At 47.2% G+C, this 17,721-nt stretch overlaps 1 protein-coding gene across 1 annotated transcript in view; it reads left to right on the top strand.

The window, feature by feature from the left end:
• HORMAD2 (HORMA domain containing 2) overlaps positions 1 to 15,261 on the top strand; it is a 693,976-nt gene extending 678,715 nt beyond the window's left edge. Inside the window, exon 12 of the mRNA XM_085633816.1 lies at positions 15,166 to 15,261. Within this exon, the coding sequence (XP_085489942.1) occupies positions 15,166 to 15,261 (96 nt within the window). The remainder of the gene's footprint in view (positions 1 to 15,165) is intronic.
• Positions 15,262 to 17,721: the final 2,460 nt, after the last annotated feature.

Here is a 17,721-nt window from a genome sequence, read left to right as displayed (position 1 = left end):
CTTTAATGCATGAATTCTTCCCAACCAAAAGAGGAACATCGGCGCCCATCGTTTAAGATCACTCTTCAATCGTTCCATAAGGGGAGGAAGGTTTGCCTTATATATTGCCGATAAATTGGGCGTAATTTGTATTCCTAAATAATTGATCTCCTTCTTCGCTTTTTTGGAAGGGGGTAATCTCTATTGTCTTTGTCATTTCCGCCCTTGGAAGGGTCAGGTTCAGCAGATAGGATTTTGTAAGGTTGATCCAAAAACCTGCTATTGTTTCAAACTTTTGAAGCTCTACCAAGGATCTTTTTGGTGTTGTGAGGTTGAGCAAAACGTAATCGGCAAAGAGTGATATTTCATATTCCGCGTTGCCGTACATAATGCCTTTAATCTCTGACGAAGTGCGTTTTTTCGCTGCTAAGGGTTCTATGCTCAGAGCAAATAGCAATGGAAAGAGGGGGCATACCTGTCTCGTCCTTCTGCTCAGTGTAAAAAAAACTGGATTGCACCACATTGACCATCACCTTCGCTCTAGGCTCTACATAATTAGTTCGGACCATAGCAATGAAAGAATCACAGAAGCCAAACTTATTCCAGATCTGAAATAAGATGGCCCAGTCCACCCGGTCAAACGCTTTCTCCACATCGAGCATTAATAGGACCGCCAAAATGTTTCCTTTGGTGGACTTCTCAATCAAGTGAAGCACTCTTCTAATATTATTGTGGGTTTGCCTGTCTTTAATAAACCCCGACTGGTCCAGATGGATCAGGTCCGGCACTGGGTTTCTCAGTCGTGTAGCCAAAATATTTGAATATAATTTGGCATCTAAATTGAGATGGACTACTGGTCTTTACGACCCACAGGGTTTGGGTATTACCAATACTAGTGCTTCGCTCATCGAGCGTGTGACTGCTTGCTTTGTTGCTATAAAATTAACAAGCATTTGCAATGCAATAGGTCTCGCATTCACACAAGTTTGAGCCACCGCCACTGCAAACGACAATGCCTTTTATTTATGCTTTTGATTTTAAAACATAAATAAAAGGCATTGCCATCCACAATACCAACAGCTCAAACTCTCCCAAATGCCAGACCTATTGCATTGCAATAAAGGGTCTTCTCGACCGCTTCTTAGATTGTAAATATCAGAGGAAGAAACTGGCCAGCGAGGTCTTCAAAGTATCGATAAATAGTGCAGTAAAGAAAAACTGCAAGTGTTGTAAATTATACAGACACAAAGTGTGAAGTGAGCGTTACATATGATCCGAGCTATAAACATTAGCAAAGCGCTCCAACACTTTTCGCTCTGTGATTACACTGTCGCGCCTCAGGAGGAAGAGCGGGGTGGCAGAATTTCCTGCCTGCTCCGTGATTTGAGTGTGCAGTGTGGCATTGCGTAATGTCATTGCTATCTTTGGCCTAATAAAAAAACACTCCTGCCGTAGTAGGGCTCTGGCTTCACCTCCTGGTGCAGGGCAGGCTGTGCTTTATGAAGGGAGGGAGGGAGGGATGGTCTCGGCTGCAGCTCCGTCCTCATACAATGCCCCTGCTATTACTAATGAGAGAGAGGTCCTGAGGTGGTGGTATTGGTGGTGATATTGGTGGTGCCATTGGTCGTATTGGTGGAGGTTGTGGTATTGGTGGTGGCGGTGGTGCTGGATTGGTAGTGGTAATGGTGGTGGTGGTGATGGTATTAGTGGCAGTGGTGGTGGTGGTTTTGGTGGTGGTGATGGTACTGGTGGTGATGGTTGTGGTATTGGTGGTGGTTATGGTATTAGTGGTGGTATTGGCGGTGGTATTGGTGGTGGTGGAGGTATTAATAGTGGTGATTGTATTGGTGGTGGTAATGGTGGTAATGGTGGTATTGGCGGTGGTGGTGGTATTGGTGGTGGTGGTGGTATTGGGGGTGGTGGAGGTAGTGGTATTAGTGGTAGTATTGGCAGTGGTATTGGTGGTGGTGGTACTGGTGATGGTATTGGTGGTGGTATTGGCAGTGGTATTGGTGATGTTGGTATTGGTGATGTTGGTATTGGTGATGTTGGTGTTATTGGTGGTGGTGATGGTGATATTGGTGGTGGTGATACTGGTGGTGGTACAGGTGGTGGTGGTGATGGTGGTGGCATTGGTGATGGTATTGGTGGTGGTAATGGCAGTGGTATTGTAATGGTGGTGGTATTGGTGATGTTGGTATTGGTGGTGGTATCGGTGTTGGTGGTATCGATGGTGGTGGTGGTGTTAATAAAACAAGCTTTGAACACAACCAGTCAGGTGGCTTTAGTACAGATGACATGTAACACAGATGTGCTGTTGTCAGCTTCAGCCCATTAGCACAAGATTATGTGCACCCTGGAATTCACATGACTTAATTTGCTAATCATTTCTAAATCCATTTTACTTGGGGGGGTGGGGGGCGGTTTGGTAGTTATAAAGTTGAGCATAGTTTTACATCATCACATTCTGCCCTCAGTAGTTAATGTCCTGCTGGCATCCAGCTGCAGGGAATTGCCTTGCCCGCTGTTACTCCCAGCTGTCTACCCTGAAACACCAAAGGGAACACAATAGCTGCCTCCTGACAAACAGTTTACTTCCCATTCCCTGCTTTCGAACAATCCGCCCTGCACCTTGATTTGCCCAGAATCCGAGAACGTTGAGCTGACGCCTAGGCTTGAACCTGGTTTACCAGTTCCAAAGTTGGCAGCTCTGGCCATTATGCCACACTTTCTCATAGTTACAGGCTCCATTTTATACATATTAATACTTACTTATCCCGAAACAAACATGGCTAAAACAAGGCTAAATAGCTTGTTGAATACAAACTAATTCTAAACTATAGCAATATGTTGTGCTGGGTACCTAAAGTATATTTGCACTACAATGTTGTGACAGTGCTGTGCAGTTGAAGCATCAACAGAAAAAAGATGTGTGCTGTGTGTGACAAAACAATGAAATGCTTTAAAAACAACAAAGGAATTTTGTGTGGCCTTTGAGGCAAACAAGGGATGTTATTTAACGCTCTTCCTTGCTATGCTACCCTTTTCCACACTGCCCCGTCGGTGCACAGACAGGGTTCTGGCAGGTAATTACATCGGACGGTGCGAAAGCCACAGTCTGGCTGCTTCTTGGAGCGCTCTCCAGGTTTCAGGGCTCACTCCTTGCTGTTGAGGATGGGGATAGTTGCCCCACTGAGCAAACAACTGGGACCCACTGTCATTGCTGACCATCTGTTGCCACGAAAGAAGTGGGAGGGGGTGGTAGAGTTGTTCAAGAAAAATCTCGCTTCTTAGCAGACAGACACAGCGGCTGTTGGGAGAGTGATGGACATGTGCATTTAGGACCCCAAACGGTATATAAACTAACTTGTGGAACTACTAGTTAACTTTGCGTTAGCTGGGAGCCTCTGTTTGCAGTTCAATTAAACAAGGGTGGAAAAATGAGTATGTAAGACGACTTATAAACATGCCAATGTTATAGTAAGAGCTGCTTAGCAATTGTACGCAGAGAATAAAGACTACATTTTCCAATAGTCAATGACCATAACCGCACCTTGCAAGAAGAAATGAAAACCGAACGGGCAAACAACGCATGAAAAAAGTGTTGCCACGCATGAAAAGAGATGCTGACGAAGGAAGCGTCCATTCAGAGTTCCAGCATACTCTTAACAAAACGGACACGCCGAAGGAAATGCAGCTACCGAACCGAAATGAATTTTCTTCTCTGAATTGTCATCTGTGGACTTTTCGAACTATGCTGCGCGCGTGTGAATCTGACTTCATGTTCATTGTGGCCTGTACAAAACAAGCATCGAAGTAGGAGTGGTTTGGGGGACGGAACAGGCACCCTCGGAAAACAGCTTCTGACATTAGTTCCTGGCAAATATGACGAGATAAAACCAAGATTTACAGGCCTGTTTACAATAACGGAGCAGACCTCAAAGGGAGTTGAAACTGAGCCGATCAAGTGAATTGCTTTTCAATAAAGAACAAGCATTGGACGCGCGAGACGCGATGGTGGGGGTGGGGGAGAGAAGCGCGAGTTCTGATTAACTGGTGTGAAATAGCAGCAGGGAAGGGGGCGGAGAGGGGCTACGAGGGAGAGCGACTTAAAGCCATATGGCTGCTTTGCGCGGGTGCACGCCTCGTGCACTGTAGCTCTATGCCAGGGGAAGCACTTTCAAAAACCCACTTACAAAATGTCTCAAAGAGACAGCTTTCGCTGTCTCAGCGAGACCTAAAAAGCAGGGCCAACTGGTTGGCCACATCCTCACAAAAGGTCTTATAAAACTTAGCAGTCAGGCCACCTGGGCCCAGTGATTTATGAAGCTTCCGTCCCTCTATTGCCTGGCACACCTCCTCTTTTGTGATGGTGTAACCCAGCTATTCATTCTGAGCTGCTGACATTTGTGGGAGATCGATGGAGCCGAGGAATTCAAGTTCTGTTATCGATCCGTTGGAGCTGCGGTAGAGTCATTTAAACTCCTCAACCTACCCTCCTTCCGAACTTATCACCCCTCCATCTTTCCCCTTGAGTCCCCCAATATATACTTTCTCTCGTTTGACTCTTGCTAAATGTGCCCCTACATTGTTCCCATGCTATATGAAGTCTGCTTGAGTTTCAGCAGGGAGAATTCTGCTCTGTTGGAATAGACTGCAGTCAATCTTCCCTTTAATGGGCGACCTGCCTATGGAGGGTTAATGTCGGGGTTGTTTTGTGAGTTGCTTCACACTTTTTCAGTTCATCCTCTAGCTGTACCCTGTTGTGTGCTCTTTGCTTATTAAGTTGAGACATGAGTTGTATGCCCTTGCCTCGTAGCACCGCCTTAAAGGCATCCCAATTATTTGAGGGGTTAGTGTCCTTGAGGCAATTTAGTTAAAAATACTCACAGATTACTTTCCTAAGGTCATTCCGCTGTACCCTATCTCTCACTAATGAGTAAGGAGAAAAAAACCTCGACTTTCTAGTTGCTGGGGCAATCCAGTCTAGAGTCATCGAGATTGGCGCGTGGTCAGAGATGACAATAAGGTGTATAAGCGCGGCCTGCAATTCAGAGAGAAGTGATTTGCTAATAAAGGTGTAATCTAGCCTTCAGTACGTGCGGTGCGTGTGTGAGTAGAAAGTATAATCTTTAACCGTGGGATGGAGAGATCTCCATACGTCTATCAGCCCCAGTTTCTGCATCATGAGTTTCAGACTCTTCAAGAAGCTGCTGGCAGGTGATCTCTGCGGCTGTAAACTATCCACCCCTGAATGCCATGTCAGGTTGAAGTCCCCCATTAATAGATTTTCACCTTCAGCAAAGCCTCACAATATTGTTAGAAAGGCTACCTGTCCTGTATTGGGAACATAGACTGAGACCAATATGCATTGTTTCCCTCTGAGATTCCCCTTGACCATCACCTAACATCCTTCCTTATATGTCTTGTGTCCCGTTGGCTTGAACTGCAATGCAGAGTGAAATAACAACGCCGCCCCATTGTGTTTAGTCGAGGCAGAAGATCGATAGATCAGGAGGTACAGATTATGTTTACATCTATGGTCCACAGACCGTTTGAGGTGGGTCTCCTGTATGGCCACTATATTGAAGTGGGAATCTGCTAGATATTTCTAGATCTTGTGGCGTTTAAGTGGAGAGTTAAGACCTCTCAAATTATATGATAAAGTAGGAATCATTCCCCTGGTTCCTAGAGGTTACGGTCTTGCCCTTGTGTTTTCCAGACCCTAACTCCCATCCAACCACCCTCCCAAGCTTTTCCTCAGACAGACTAGCTGCTCTTGCTTATACTGTACAATACAGTTTCCCATCAAGAGTCTAGTTGGCATATGAGTAATGTAACAGGTAAGCAAAAAAAATTCCCAACCCCAAAAGTTCCAGGACGGTCAAGTCCCAACCATTGAAACTGTGTGTAAACAAATACATCATATGAGGCGAATCGGTCCGGTCAGAGACCGCCACCATCATTACATTGGCATGCTAAATGTCTGGCTAAAGCACCTCCAGATTTGATGTGCAACACCTTTACTCACAATACAGCATCCTTTATCATCAGAGTCCCTTCCAGCGTGTGGCGGTAAACAAACAGCCATCCCGGCCCATTGTCCCCTCTATATCATCAACGCTTCTTATGAGCCTTTGTATGCCACAGCCCTTCTCTCTGGTACCGAGGGGCACTGCGTTGAAGTGTTTGGCGGTGCTCTATGTTGCTGCCCCTCTGGAAGCAGCACATCCAACAAGGTTAAGGCCTCCTCAAGATCTGTCACATGGTGGACTTTATTGCAGTACTCGAACGCCAGACCAAAGGTGAATGTTCATTGCTATTTGATGCGTTCTTTGTTGAGATTTTCTGTTACTGGGTGGAACGTCTGTCTTCGTGCTAGCGTTGCTGGGACTAAATCTTGATAGAGGGAGCACAATGCGCCTTGAAACAGCACCCTATCTCTTTTTCTCCCTGCTTGCAGGATCGTCTCTTTAACTTTGAAGGAATGTAATTTCACCAGTATGTGCCTTGAGCGTTTCCTGTCCCCTTGCAAAGGCCTTCCCACTCTATGTGCCCTTTCCACTTTGACGTTCATGTGCGTTTCTCCCAGAGTTTCCTCAGAGAGACCTACTACAAAGCCCTCCAGGTCACTCTTTTCCACTCCTTACTCTAGATCCTTAATTCTATTGTTGTCGCGACGTGACCTGTTTTCTAAATCCTCATTCTTCAAAATAGTGGTCTTTAGTTGTGTTTTAAGAAATTTTATTTGATCCTCTGCCAGCTGAGCACGTTGCTCCCAATGTGTCGTCTTGGCTTCCAGATCTATTAGTCTTGTGCCAATTGAGACAACATCCTGTTGCAGCGAGCTCAAGTTTCCATTTAATTCCGTTTTAAAGGCATCTAGTGAGGCGGTCAGATCTGTCTTCAGTCCTTCCCTTCCGCTTAAGCTCTCGCAACGAATTCAGATCTTCTTTCGTCAATGCCATGGTCTCCTCTGTCCCCTGTAGTCTCTTTGTCCCGTGGGTACCCTGTTAGATTGTGGTTGCGACTTTCTGGGTGGCATCAAGAGGTACTCAATGGTTCTGGGCCCCCCTTGGTGCTAGGTGTGTGGTTTACTGATTCTCACTCTCCTTTACTCCTCTAGAAGTTCCCAGCTGGCGTTCCCGGGGCCAGGTCTCCTCAGTTTAGCTTAGTAGGCCGGCTCACACTCTCTTTTCATCTTCAGGCATCCAGATTCATGATTGCGGGCAAGGGGAGGGCCTTCACTCTTTTCCCTTGCTCACTGTGACATCTGTAGGTGGCTTCTATGCCCATGAACGCAATGGATGTGGGAGGGGACACAATGTCCTTTAAGCCTCCTGTGGCTCCAGTCAGGCTTAGCTCGTGTCACTCCCACAGCTGTATGCAGAGTATCCTTGGTCGAACACAGAAGCCTTAACAGGGTACTCTGTGGGACCTGTCGTCAGAATTTCAAAACTCCAGTGGTGCCCTTATCTCGCTATAGACTGGGAGCTTCCTCTGTCTCACAGGGGCACAATCCGTCTCCTGCCCTTGATCCTCTAGTCAGAGCAGTCGGTCTTATAGGTCGCGGCTGCCAACTTAAGGTCAGGCATTCCCCTCTGCATGGCCCACCGACTCCTTGTAGACTGATCTGGTCTCCCCAAGCTTCAGTTACCCATGTGGCAGGGCTTTGCCTTTCTCCACCCTCTACTGGGACTCTGCGGCTCACCTTGCTAGGTTGGCTTGTCCGTCCGCTCCGCCGAATTCATCGGATCTTGGACCGACCGTGCTCCTTATCTAGAGTGCTGCTTGTCAACTCTCTCTATGCTGCGGTGAGTCTTGTTAGCGCTCCAGGTGGTTGTCTCTTGTGTTAAGGGAACTTTATGGTCGGGTCACTTCTTTCGGCACAATCTTATTTCCGCCTGGCGTCTCTCTCATCCAACAGAATTCACTGTCAGCGTGTGCCTTATTCGTGCCGTTCCCAGCGACAATGTTTAGCCTTAGGTTGGACAGGCATCAGAGTGCTTCGGTCGATCCAGTTGGTGGTGTCTAGCCCCTCATCTGTAGTTGATGGTGGTGGAGCCTCCTAGGACTACATCCACTCGGCCATCTTGGCTGGCCATGCCCCCTAAACATTTTTATGGATGTCGCAAAAAACAAACATGTTTATCTGCAAAAGGTCTGTCATAGACTCTCACACATTACCCAAATTAAAACTGCACAACAGAGCTGGCTCTATCAGGGGGCCCCTGAAAGACAGGGGCTCTGGGCCAGAGCCCTCTTTGCCCATACCTTAAAACATTGCTGCATCCCTCCACACGTACATGAAGCAATACTACCTGAATAGCAAGGTTTGGTGAGACGGGCACTTTGCCCAACCTGTCCATGCAGGATTTCCTGGTCTGAGCCATTCCACAGGCAAACCACCAGTGATGGTGTACTGCTTTGGTATTTATTCACAAGGTGAAGGATCTGTGTTTAGAAGTCTATAACAGAGGAACAAGTTACTTACCTTCGGTAACACTTATCTTACTGAAAATTCACCAACCCTCCCCATTCTTTGGAATAGACTCATACTATCTGAGTTCCATAGCTTTGCATCCAACGGCGTGGACACAAAGAAACTGACAGCCAGTCATTTGCATCTGACTGTGCTCCCCTCTTCAACTTTAAGGTCTAGTCATTAATCTTACCCTGTCCCAGTACCTTGCAAGTCACTACTTGGTGTGTAGTCCCCTCACCTCTTGACTTAGCTGTGCTTCAGCAGGTCTCCTTGTGTCTCTGAACACCACTTCCTACTCTTTGCAGCCTTGTTAGTTGCATCGCACAGTCTCCCCTGAGCATTGGGAGATCAGATGAAGCCTCGTACCGGTTTGTGCTCTGTTCTCACCTTTTGCTGTCTGAGTCTACGTCCCTCTGGCCCATGTCTCAGAAGGTTCCTGCCGCCTCTAATGCAGTCTGCTTTGCATGATTGCTTTATGCCCATACTCCAGCCAATTAAGTGGATTTTCTCTGAAATAATACCTGCAATGACAACATACTTCATAGTTTTCTGCACAAGTGTGTAACCTCTAGCTCCCCGAGTTTTAACAAAGGAGGAGTTTGGGGTTGCTTGTGACTCCAAAAAGCAATAAGGTGAAAAGACTACTTATAAGACTGTTTTAACTGAGTTCATATTAAAGCTTCTGTTTTGAAAAATGTACCAGTGTCCCCAGCTGGGTGATAGGGAATCAGTCAAGAATGGAAATCTGTAAGATATCAATGTTGAAGAATTGTAGATACAGGTAAGTGACTGTTTCCTCAGGTGCAGTAGATATTATTATTTTGTCACTCCTTGAATTAGTCATTTGTTTACGCATTTGGGATCTGTTGCTAAAAGTACAGTAGTGACAGCCTCTATTCGGGCAGCTCAAGTTTTACTTTAGCTGTTTAGCTGGGAGGACCTTTTTCTGCTCCCCTATGCTTCAGCCCCCCAAGCTTCACCTGCAATTCCAGTGTCTTTGGCTCTGGAAGTACTGGGTCTGGAATTTGCAGACCCAATAACTCCAGACCCGGTCACATCAGGAAGCACATAGTTACTTTGAGGGGCATCCCCATGGAGATCCAGCTATGACCAACTTGTGTAAAGTTTCATTTTTTTAAGAGTGTAAATGAAACATTTCCTAGCATTCATATTGGAAAGTTTCAATTCTATTAAGGACATAAGCCACACTTTCTTAATTTTATTTAACAGCAGCCATCTTGAAGGAACATAACACTTCATTTCCCATAACACCTAGGGAATCAAAGAAAAAGTCCATCATCCTATCAGGGTACAGGATATCCCTCATATGTTCCTGTCCGCTTTCCCTCGTCCTCTATTTTCCTGCGACCAAAGCTAGCAATGGAAAACTTCACTCCTGTTTGGACGACTTCGATCCTGCAAGAATCAATGGATCAAATTTAGTCACCAGGATCTAATAGGTAAACCACAAAGCGATATAACCAGTAATTATGCAAGGAATTGGAAAAGACAGAATTTCGCCTCTACTAGGACTTATCCTCATGACAAGCATTCAATATAACTGAAAACACAATACTTATACCCAAGTAATCGCATCCTGTATGTCCAGGTGGGCGATGATCACAGAACATGGGGTGGGCTAATCCTTGCCTCCTTGTCCTTAATAGAAATGAAACTTTCCATTCCGAATGCTAGGAAACGTGTTGTTCTGTGTCAGTACCCAGAGGTGAGGATTATGCCAGTTTAAACCTTATCTATCACTAGAGCCGCAATGGAGAGAACTGGTTTGAAATAGAACCCCTTGAAGGTCGAATCTGAGGACCAGTCTGCTGCAACCATAATATTCTCCAAGCGAGCCCCAAGAGTGAAAGCCTTTGACATCATAGCCCTCTGGTTGAATACGCTCCGAAAACTTTGGTGTCAATGCCTGCCTCTCCCATGGACCATGGCACTCATCTTGCAATGGTTGGGGAAGAGACTGCCTGATACTGTTTACAAAGGGCAATGAGTAACTGATGCTCCCCATGAGAACGGAGTTCCTCAGTTAGGGTCTCATGAGCTTTAACAAAACGAACCCCATATCGTTTTGGAGACTCCGCAATGCCTGGGTTGAAAGTAGCCTGGAGTTACACTTCGTACGCTGCGAAACGTGGAAGGTGACCCCATCTGGGGTAAACGTCCTTCCTGTAATGTCCAACGCCCGGAAATCCGAGACACTTCTGCAGGACACTAGACACAGCAGAGTGACCAGTTTGTCTGACAATTGCTTCTGAGAAAGGTATTTATTTGTTGCTAAGCCAGGTAAGGAACAAGTTCAGTACCTTGTTGACATCCCAAAGAACCAAATATCATGGGTCAGGAGGAACAGATATTCTGATGCCTCTGAGAGGCTTCTGGACCAGAGGATGTTCTTCCACTGGTAAATCCCCACATGGGCATGGCCTGAGGAAATTGCTTACCGAAAAGTGTTGACTGACCTATAGGCCATCCCTTCCACCGCTAACGAGGCTAAGAAATTCAAGATTTGAACAGCATCCGTCCCCACCTGGACTTGCCATCGAGACTTTCAATCATCCATGCCATAAGGTGAAGTGTACAGTTCCTCGTCAGGTGGTGGGGATTCCCGGAGGGGTCTGAGGAGTTTCTGATCAGGTGTAGATGACTTGGAAAATTCCTAGAAAGTTCCATCAGAACCGGAAACCAAACTTGCGACTTCCACATCGGGGTCATTACTACCAGATCTGCCAGCTGCCTGTTAGTCTGCTCAGCAAGCCTCATTATCATAGCAAAAGTAGGGAAGGCATAACCTGTCTCCATCGACCAATCTTGGAGGAAGGCGCTGGGGTCTGGTCTCCAAATGAAGTACTGGGGAAATTGATGGTCTGGGCAGGACGCAAGGTTTATTGTGAGGGGGCCTCATCGGTCCAAAGGGCCCGAAACATGGCCAGCAGCAGTTGCCACAGGCTATATCCTTAAGTTGTCTTGAGTGTCAATCCACAACCTGGTTGGCTGTGCCCGGAAGAGTTTCTGCTACCACCGACACATGGTGGTCGAGAAAGTACTCCCAGAAACTCTTGGCAAGATCAGAGAGGGCTCTGGACTGCATGCCCCCCAGATGACTGATGTAGCAGACTGCCGTTACATTGTTCAATATTAGGATCACACAACAGTGGGCATGCTCCTTGGTCCAACAATTTGCTGTGAAAGAGCCCGCCTTCAGTTCGAGACAGTTGATGTGCAGGGATTGTTCTACTGCGAACTATCCGCCTCCAGTGGTGAACTCCCCACAATGCCGCCCCAACCAGTGCCAAATGCATCGGTCTCTATAACCAGGTCCGGTTGAGAACCAAAGATCTACCCCCTTCCAGACTTCCATGTTTGCGAGTCACCATTGTAGTTCATCATTGGCCTCCTCCGAGAGGGGAACATGCTGGGAGTGCATGAGGCCTCGACACAGGTTAGATTCCTTCAGCCGTTGTAGGGCCCAGAACTGAAAGGTTCCGGGGAAAGTGGCCTGAATGGAGGACTACAGGAGGCCAACTACTCTGGTTAACTGCCGGAGAGAGGTGGATGGTCTGGCCAAGGTCCTGCGTACCTCGTGTTGTATCTTGGCCATCTTCCTCAATGGAAGACTTAGGGTTGTTTCCACCGAATAGATCACGAAACACAGGAAAGTAAGGGACTGGGAAGGGAAAGGACGGACTTCTCATGATTTATAATGAAGCTTAGGGACTAGAGGAGGTCCACAGTCTTCTTCAGGTGTCCTGATAGCGTGTGCGGGCACTGATCCATGAGGAGCATGTCGTCCAGGTACACTATCATGCGTATCCTGGAGGCCCTTAGATGTTCTACCACAGGTTTGAAGACCTTGGTGAGACACCATGGAGCGTAAGATAGGCAGATGGGAAGGGAGATGTATTTGAAGGTCTGACCATGCCATTGGAACTGCTAGAACAGACGATGTGGTGGGAATATTTAGATCTAGGCACACCAGCCAATCGGTGGCCCTTAGGAGGTCCCGAAGGAGATGAATGCCCTCCATCTTGAAATGGGAAAAGACAGCCATTCGTTTAATTCTCGGAGATTGATCACCGGGCGATGTCCTCCGTCTTGCTGTTCCACAAGGAATAAATTGCTGAGAAAGCCAGAGGGATGGGGCATGGACAGAGAGATGGTGCCCTTGGAAAGGAGTTCCTGGCTCTCCACCTGAATAAGGGCGGCTTCTGACTCCAAGAAGCGGATAGGTCGGGGTGGGAAAGGTTGGAAGGAGGACCCATAGAATTCTATATGGAAGCCGAACCCAGACGTCAGATTTCAGAGTTTTCCAATTGTGCATGAAATGTGCCAATCGACTCCTCAAACACATGCGAGAAATGAGAGTTAGACTCACTGTGTGTGTTGGCAGAGGGACACTCTCCGCGGGAACCACCTCGCGATCCTCTGTAGCAAGGGTACCCCCTGGTGGGGTAGAAGGCACCAAAGAGGGAGGTATCCTGCCATTGACTTCACTGGGAGGTCTGACCTCTACTGGGATTGGGAGTGGTCGGCTGAGCACCCCCTGCCATGGCCGGCCACAAAGAAAACCCGAGGAGTGAAGATTCCCTCTCTGGAGGATTGCGCATTGTCTAAAATAATAAATGTAGATACAAATTTACTGAGCTCCCTGATGAAAGTTCACCAAAAAGTGACCAATGCGCCACTTGTCCTGCCTCTGATGTCACCAGATCCCGCAACTTTGGGTCTGCTTTGATTAACAGTAGAAATGGTGCAGTTGACGTTGCCCAGAAAAATAATTGCACGCTAGTTCCAGCCAGAAAGTACTTCTGGGGAGCTCAGTGTCCCAGATGCCTTAACATCGCCCATCATGTACAGAATGTAATTACCCTGTTATGTCCAGTAGCTTGTCCTGGCATGGCCGCTAGGAGCGATCAATGTCCTTCATCAGATCCCTAACGTCCTTGCCAGAAAAATGGCTATTCTGGGGTCAATCTGGGGTCAAGCTACTTTATGTCCAATGAGTGACAGAGACATTCCACCCACAGGCGGTTGCGTATTTCCTTATCAAAGGGCTTGCATAACCTATCAGCCACATATGTGGCAACCTCATCGGCAGGGGTCCACTCGGAGGAACGAGGGTGTATCAGTTCCTCGTGGCCAGGCATGTCGGACTTTGGACAGCGTGTCCCCTCTGTGGAACAGCCCGACTCCGAAGTGTAGTAAGTCATCGGTCGCCATGACCTGTTGTGGTCCGATTCCCCATCGTACCCCGTGGGGGATCCGACAGAGGTGGGGGTGAGGAGGGCAGATCAGACCCTGGTTTCTGCAGGTCCCCTAATGTGAGTGTGTGGCCCAGGAAGGTCTTCTAAAGCCTGGAAAAAGGCATCCAGGGCCACCCCAGTGGCCTGTGAGCGTTTGCACAGGTTCTTGAGTTTAACGGCGGGCAGCCCTGGAGGTGGGGGGCCAAGTGCCTGGGTAGTTCTTCCCTCAGGGCTAGGGGTTGTAGGCGCTTTTGTGCCATAGCTAAAAGCTGCCTCTCCAAGGGCGCCACGCCATCCGAGACTGCCTTGTGGATAGAGGCATCTAATGCCTCACAGGTCTCATCAGTAACTGGGAAGTTAGGATACATCCTCTTTCTCAGTGTAGGAGTCCTCATGCTTCCATCATTAACGGTGAGCAAACTCACTTGTCTATCACTTGTGTATTGCTATAGAATGCAATCAATGAACTGGGGGAGGGGGGGGGGGGTGAAACCCAGAAGAGTAGGGGTAGGGAAAACGCTACAATTATATAGTATGAGAGGCTGTAGGCCTCACAGGATACCACACACCCTTGATTTAAATTTGGCCAATCACACACCGCCAAGATCAGTGTAGGGTTTATCCTGCAGAAGCTACTGCTATTATCGCTCGAAATACAGACCCCTGGGGGGGCTTAGAGACTCCAGGCGTGATGTTATGGGGCACTCCCTGCACCTACAAATGAGGTCGGAGGCGTTAGACTGTATAATGAAGGGAAGTGTCGAAGCGTCCTCTAATCCGCTGAGGCCGGGAGTGGCGCCTGCATCAGAAAACGGGAGGTTGCGCCCTCTAGTGGCTGGATGTCCACTTCGTGCCAGCCCCGCGGCTCTTTCGAGGCCTCATATGAAGCGAAATGATCAAAGCGCAAGTAATGCAGCGTCAGAGGGATCCAGTGGCTGCTGTCTAAACACAGCAAAATATGCAGGCAGAATATATAGCAAAATGTGCAGGGTATAACAAGCACTCGGTAAATATGCGGGCAATACAATATCAATGCCAAACAGGAAACCGTGGTCCTGATATTTATCTTAAGGCTCTAGCAGGGAAGAAAGAAGACGAGTGAAAGCCGACAGGAGCATATGAGGGATATCCTGTGCCCTGATTGGATGATTGACTTTTCCTTCTTTTCCTTAGGTGTTATAGGAAATGAAGTGTTTGTTCAAGATGACAACTGGTAAATAAAACGAAGAAAGTGTGGAATAATCATTGCCTTCGGGTCCTGACAATAGAGTTGATGTGACAGAGTCAGAACCTTGAAAGAGAGTTTCATCCAACGTGGGTAATTTCAAGACTCCTCTTTGTTTGGTTGCCTTTGAAATGACTTGGAACTAATTCTTTACTATTTCCCCACTTTTAACCGTTTTAGCCTAGGTAGTAATGACTTGTTTTTTTTACTTTTAGCAGCGTCTGGAATTTTCGTGCAGTCAAGAGGAAGGAATTGGCCCGAAGAAGCGCAAGGTTAGTGAGCCAGAGATGGACCTGACAGCCAACAAACACTAAGGACTGTGCTCTGTTATAGACATGCTACTCGTCACAGCGCTGGATGTATACACTGGATACATATTTCTGTGAATTATAAAAGATTTACACACCATTTTTATATTAGAGTTTTAAACTCTCACAGACCTGTGTGTATGCTAGTGAATTTTACTCATATCATTTTGTGTCAAATATAAAATATTCCAAAATACAATATAGACTGCATACTTGCCTTCTGTTATGTTTCTGAGGTCCCACTTACTTTGCCCTCATGCCATGACAGCATGTTCTTTTTTCAGTATGCTTCTCATCCATCTGCTAATCTTTCTTAAACATATGTAGATTCCAGCACTGAATAAGGGGTCAGGGATCACTGATTATAGATGTATTGTGTGCATTTTGAGGGGACACTTATGTTCGTTTATAAAGCAACTAATGTTTATTTTTGTTGTAGCTTTTTGTAAAAGTGGTGCAAAATAAGATGTGTATTTATGTGGCAAAAACAGCTAAAACAGAACAATATTACCAATATAACAATTTGTTTATTTGGTACTGAGGAGTCATGTGTTAAGAAAGAAGGTCAAACAGAGGATTAAACATATTGTTGTACCATAAGTTCTGCATCACATGATAATTATTGATAGTCTTAAATATTAGAAAAAGTCCCAGCCTTGCATGGGATCTCAGAGCACTTCCTTTACCATAATACCTATATTACATTTAAATAAATTGTAAGAACAAACAGCACTGTGGGCCTGATTTAGAGTTTTGCTGATGGCTACTCATTACAAATGTGATAGATATCCCATATGCCTTATTACAAGTTCGTTGTATCCTAATGCTGTTGTAACACTATGAACAGAACATCTGGCACGTTTGTGACGGTGTACCCATCTGCCAAAATTGAAAACGGGCCTAAAGTGCCATGTAGAATAAAAAACTGCAGTCAATCTAAGACCAATTTTCCAAGCTTTAAATGTTTTTCCACTTCATTTTGTAAAACAAAGGTTTAAATCTTCGGAAGGGACATGTTAGCGACAAACTTTATATTTAAAATTATTGACATAGGGTGATAAGAAAAATGTTGATCACGGCCAATGTAGTCCTACTACACTATCTAGCATCTATTTGTTCTGTTGTCCATGTTGGGTTTTGCTTTAAGTTCTTCACAGCAGTGCATTTTAGGTGATGTAGTTTTCCGACACAGGTATTGTTAAAAACAGTTTCATCTGTGTTTAAATCATGGGATACGATCAAATTATCTAAATATTTACTGTAATGCTCAAAATAAGATTGCTTTACAATTTTAAATTCTTATCCTTTCATATCATATTTATTGCAGTGGCCCCCCTCCCCGAAATAGTATTGGCCCTATCAATCAATCAATCAGTGACACTTATAAAGCGCGCTACATACCCGTAGGGTCTCAAGGCGCTGGGGGGGGGGGGGGGGGGGGGGGGCCGCTACTGCTCGAACAGCCAGGTCTTCAGCTTCTTCCTGAAGGAGAGGTGGTCTTGGGTCAGGCGCAGGTCGGTCGGGAGGGAGTTCCAGGTCTTGGCGGCCAGGTAGGAGAAGGACCTTCCTCCTGTAGTCGCTCTTCGGATGCGGGGGACGGCGGCGAGGGCGTGGTTGGCTGAACGGAGGTGGCGTTTGGGAGCGTAGAAGTTGACTCGGCTGTTGAGGTAGCTCGGGCCTTGGTCGTGTAGGGCTTTGTGTGCGTGGGTGAGGAGGCGGAAGGTGATTCTTTTGTTGACGGGGAGCCAGTGAAGGTCTCTCAGATGTCCGGAGATGTGGCTGGTTCGTGGGATGTCGAGGATGAGTCTGGCTGAGGCGTTCTGGATCCACTGGAGTCTCTTCTGGAGCTTTGCGGTGGTACCGGCGTAGAGGGCGTTGCCGTAGTCCAGTCGGCTGGTGACGAGGGCCTGGGTGACGGTCTTCCTGGTCTCGGTGGGGATCCACCAGAAGATCTTCCGTAGCATGCGTAGGATGTTGAAGCACGCCGAGGAGACGTTGTTGACTTGCCTGGTCATGGAGAGGGAGGAGTCCAGGATGAAGCCCAGGTTGCGTGCATGGTCTGTCGGTTTGGGTGCGGTGCCCAGGGCGGGAGGCCACCAGGAGTCGTCCCAGGCGGAGGGTGAGGAGCCCAGGATGAGGATCTCCGTCTTGTCCGAGTTCAGTTTCAGGCGGCTGGTCGTCATCCACTCGGCTACCTCTTTCATCCCTTCGTGCAGGTTGGCTCTGGCGGCGGCGGGGTCGTTGGTCAGGGAGAGGATCAGTTGGGTGTCGTCGGCGTAGGAGATTATGCTGAGGTTGTGTTTGCGTACGATGGCCGCGAGGGGGCTCATGTAGACGTTGAAGAGGGTGGGGCTCAGAGATGATCCTTGGGGGACGCCGCAGATGACTTCGGAGGCCTCTGACTTGTACGGTGGTAGGCGGACTCTCTGTGTTCTTCCGTCGAGGAAGGAGATGATCCATTCCAGC

The sequence above is a fragment of the Triturus cristatus genome, chromosome 11 (assembly GCF_964204655.1).
Source record: "Triturus cristatus chromosome 11, aTriCri1.1, whole genome shotgun sequence".
Classification (NCBI taxonomy): domain Eukaryota; kingdom Metazoa; phylum Chordata; class Amphibia; order Caudata; family Salamandridae; genus Triturus; species Triturus cristatus.
The sequence above is the reverse complement of the archived record's forward strand: the minus strand, read 5'-3'. Positions and strand labels throughout refer to the sequence as shown.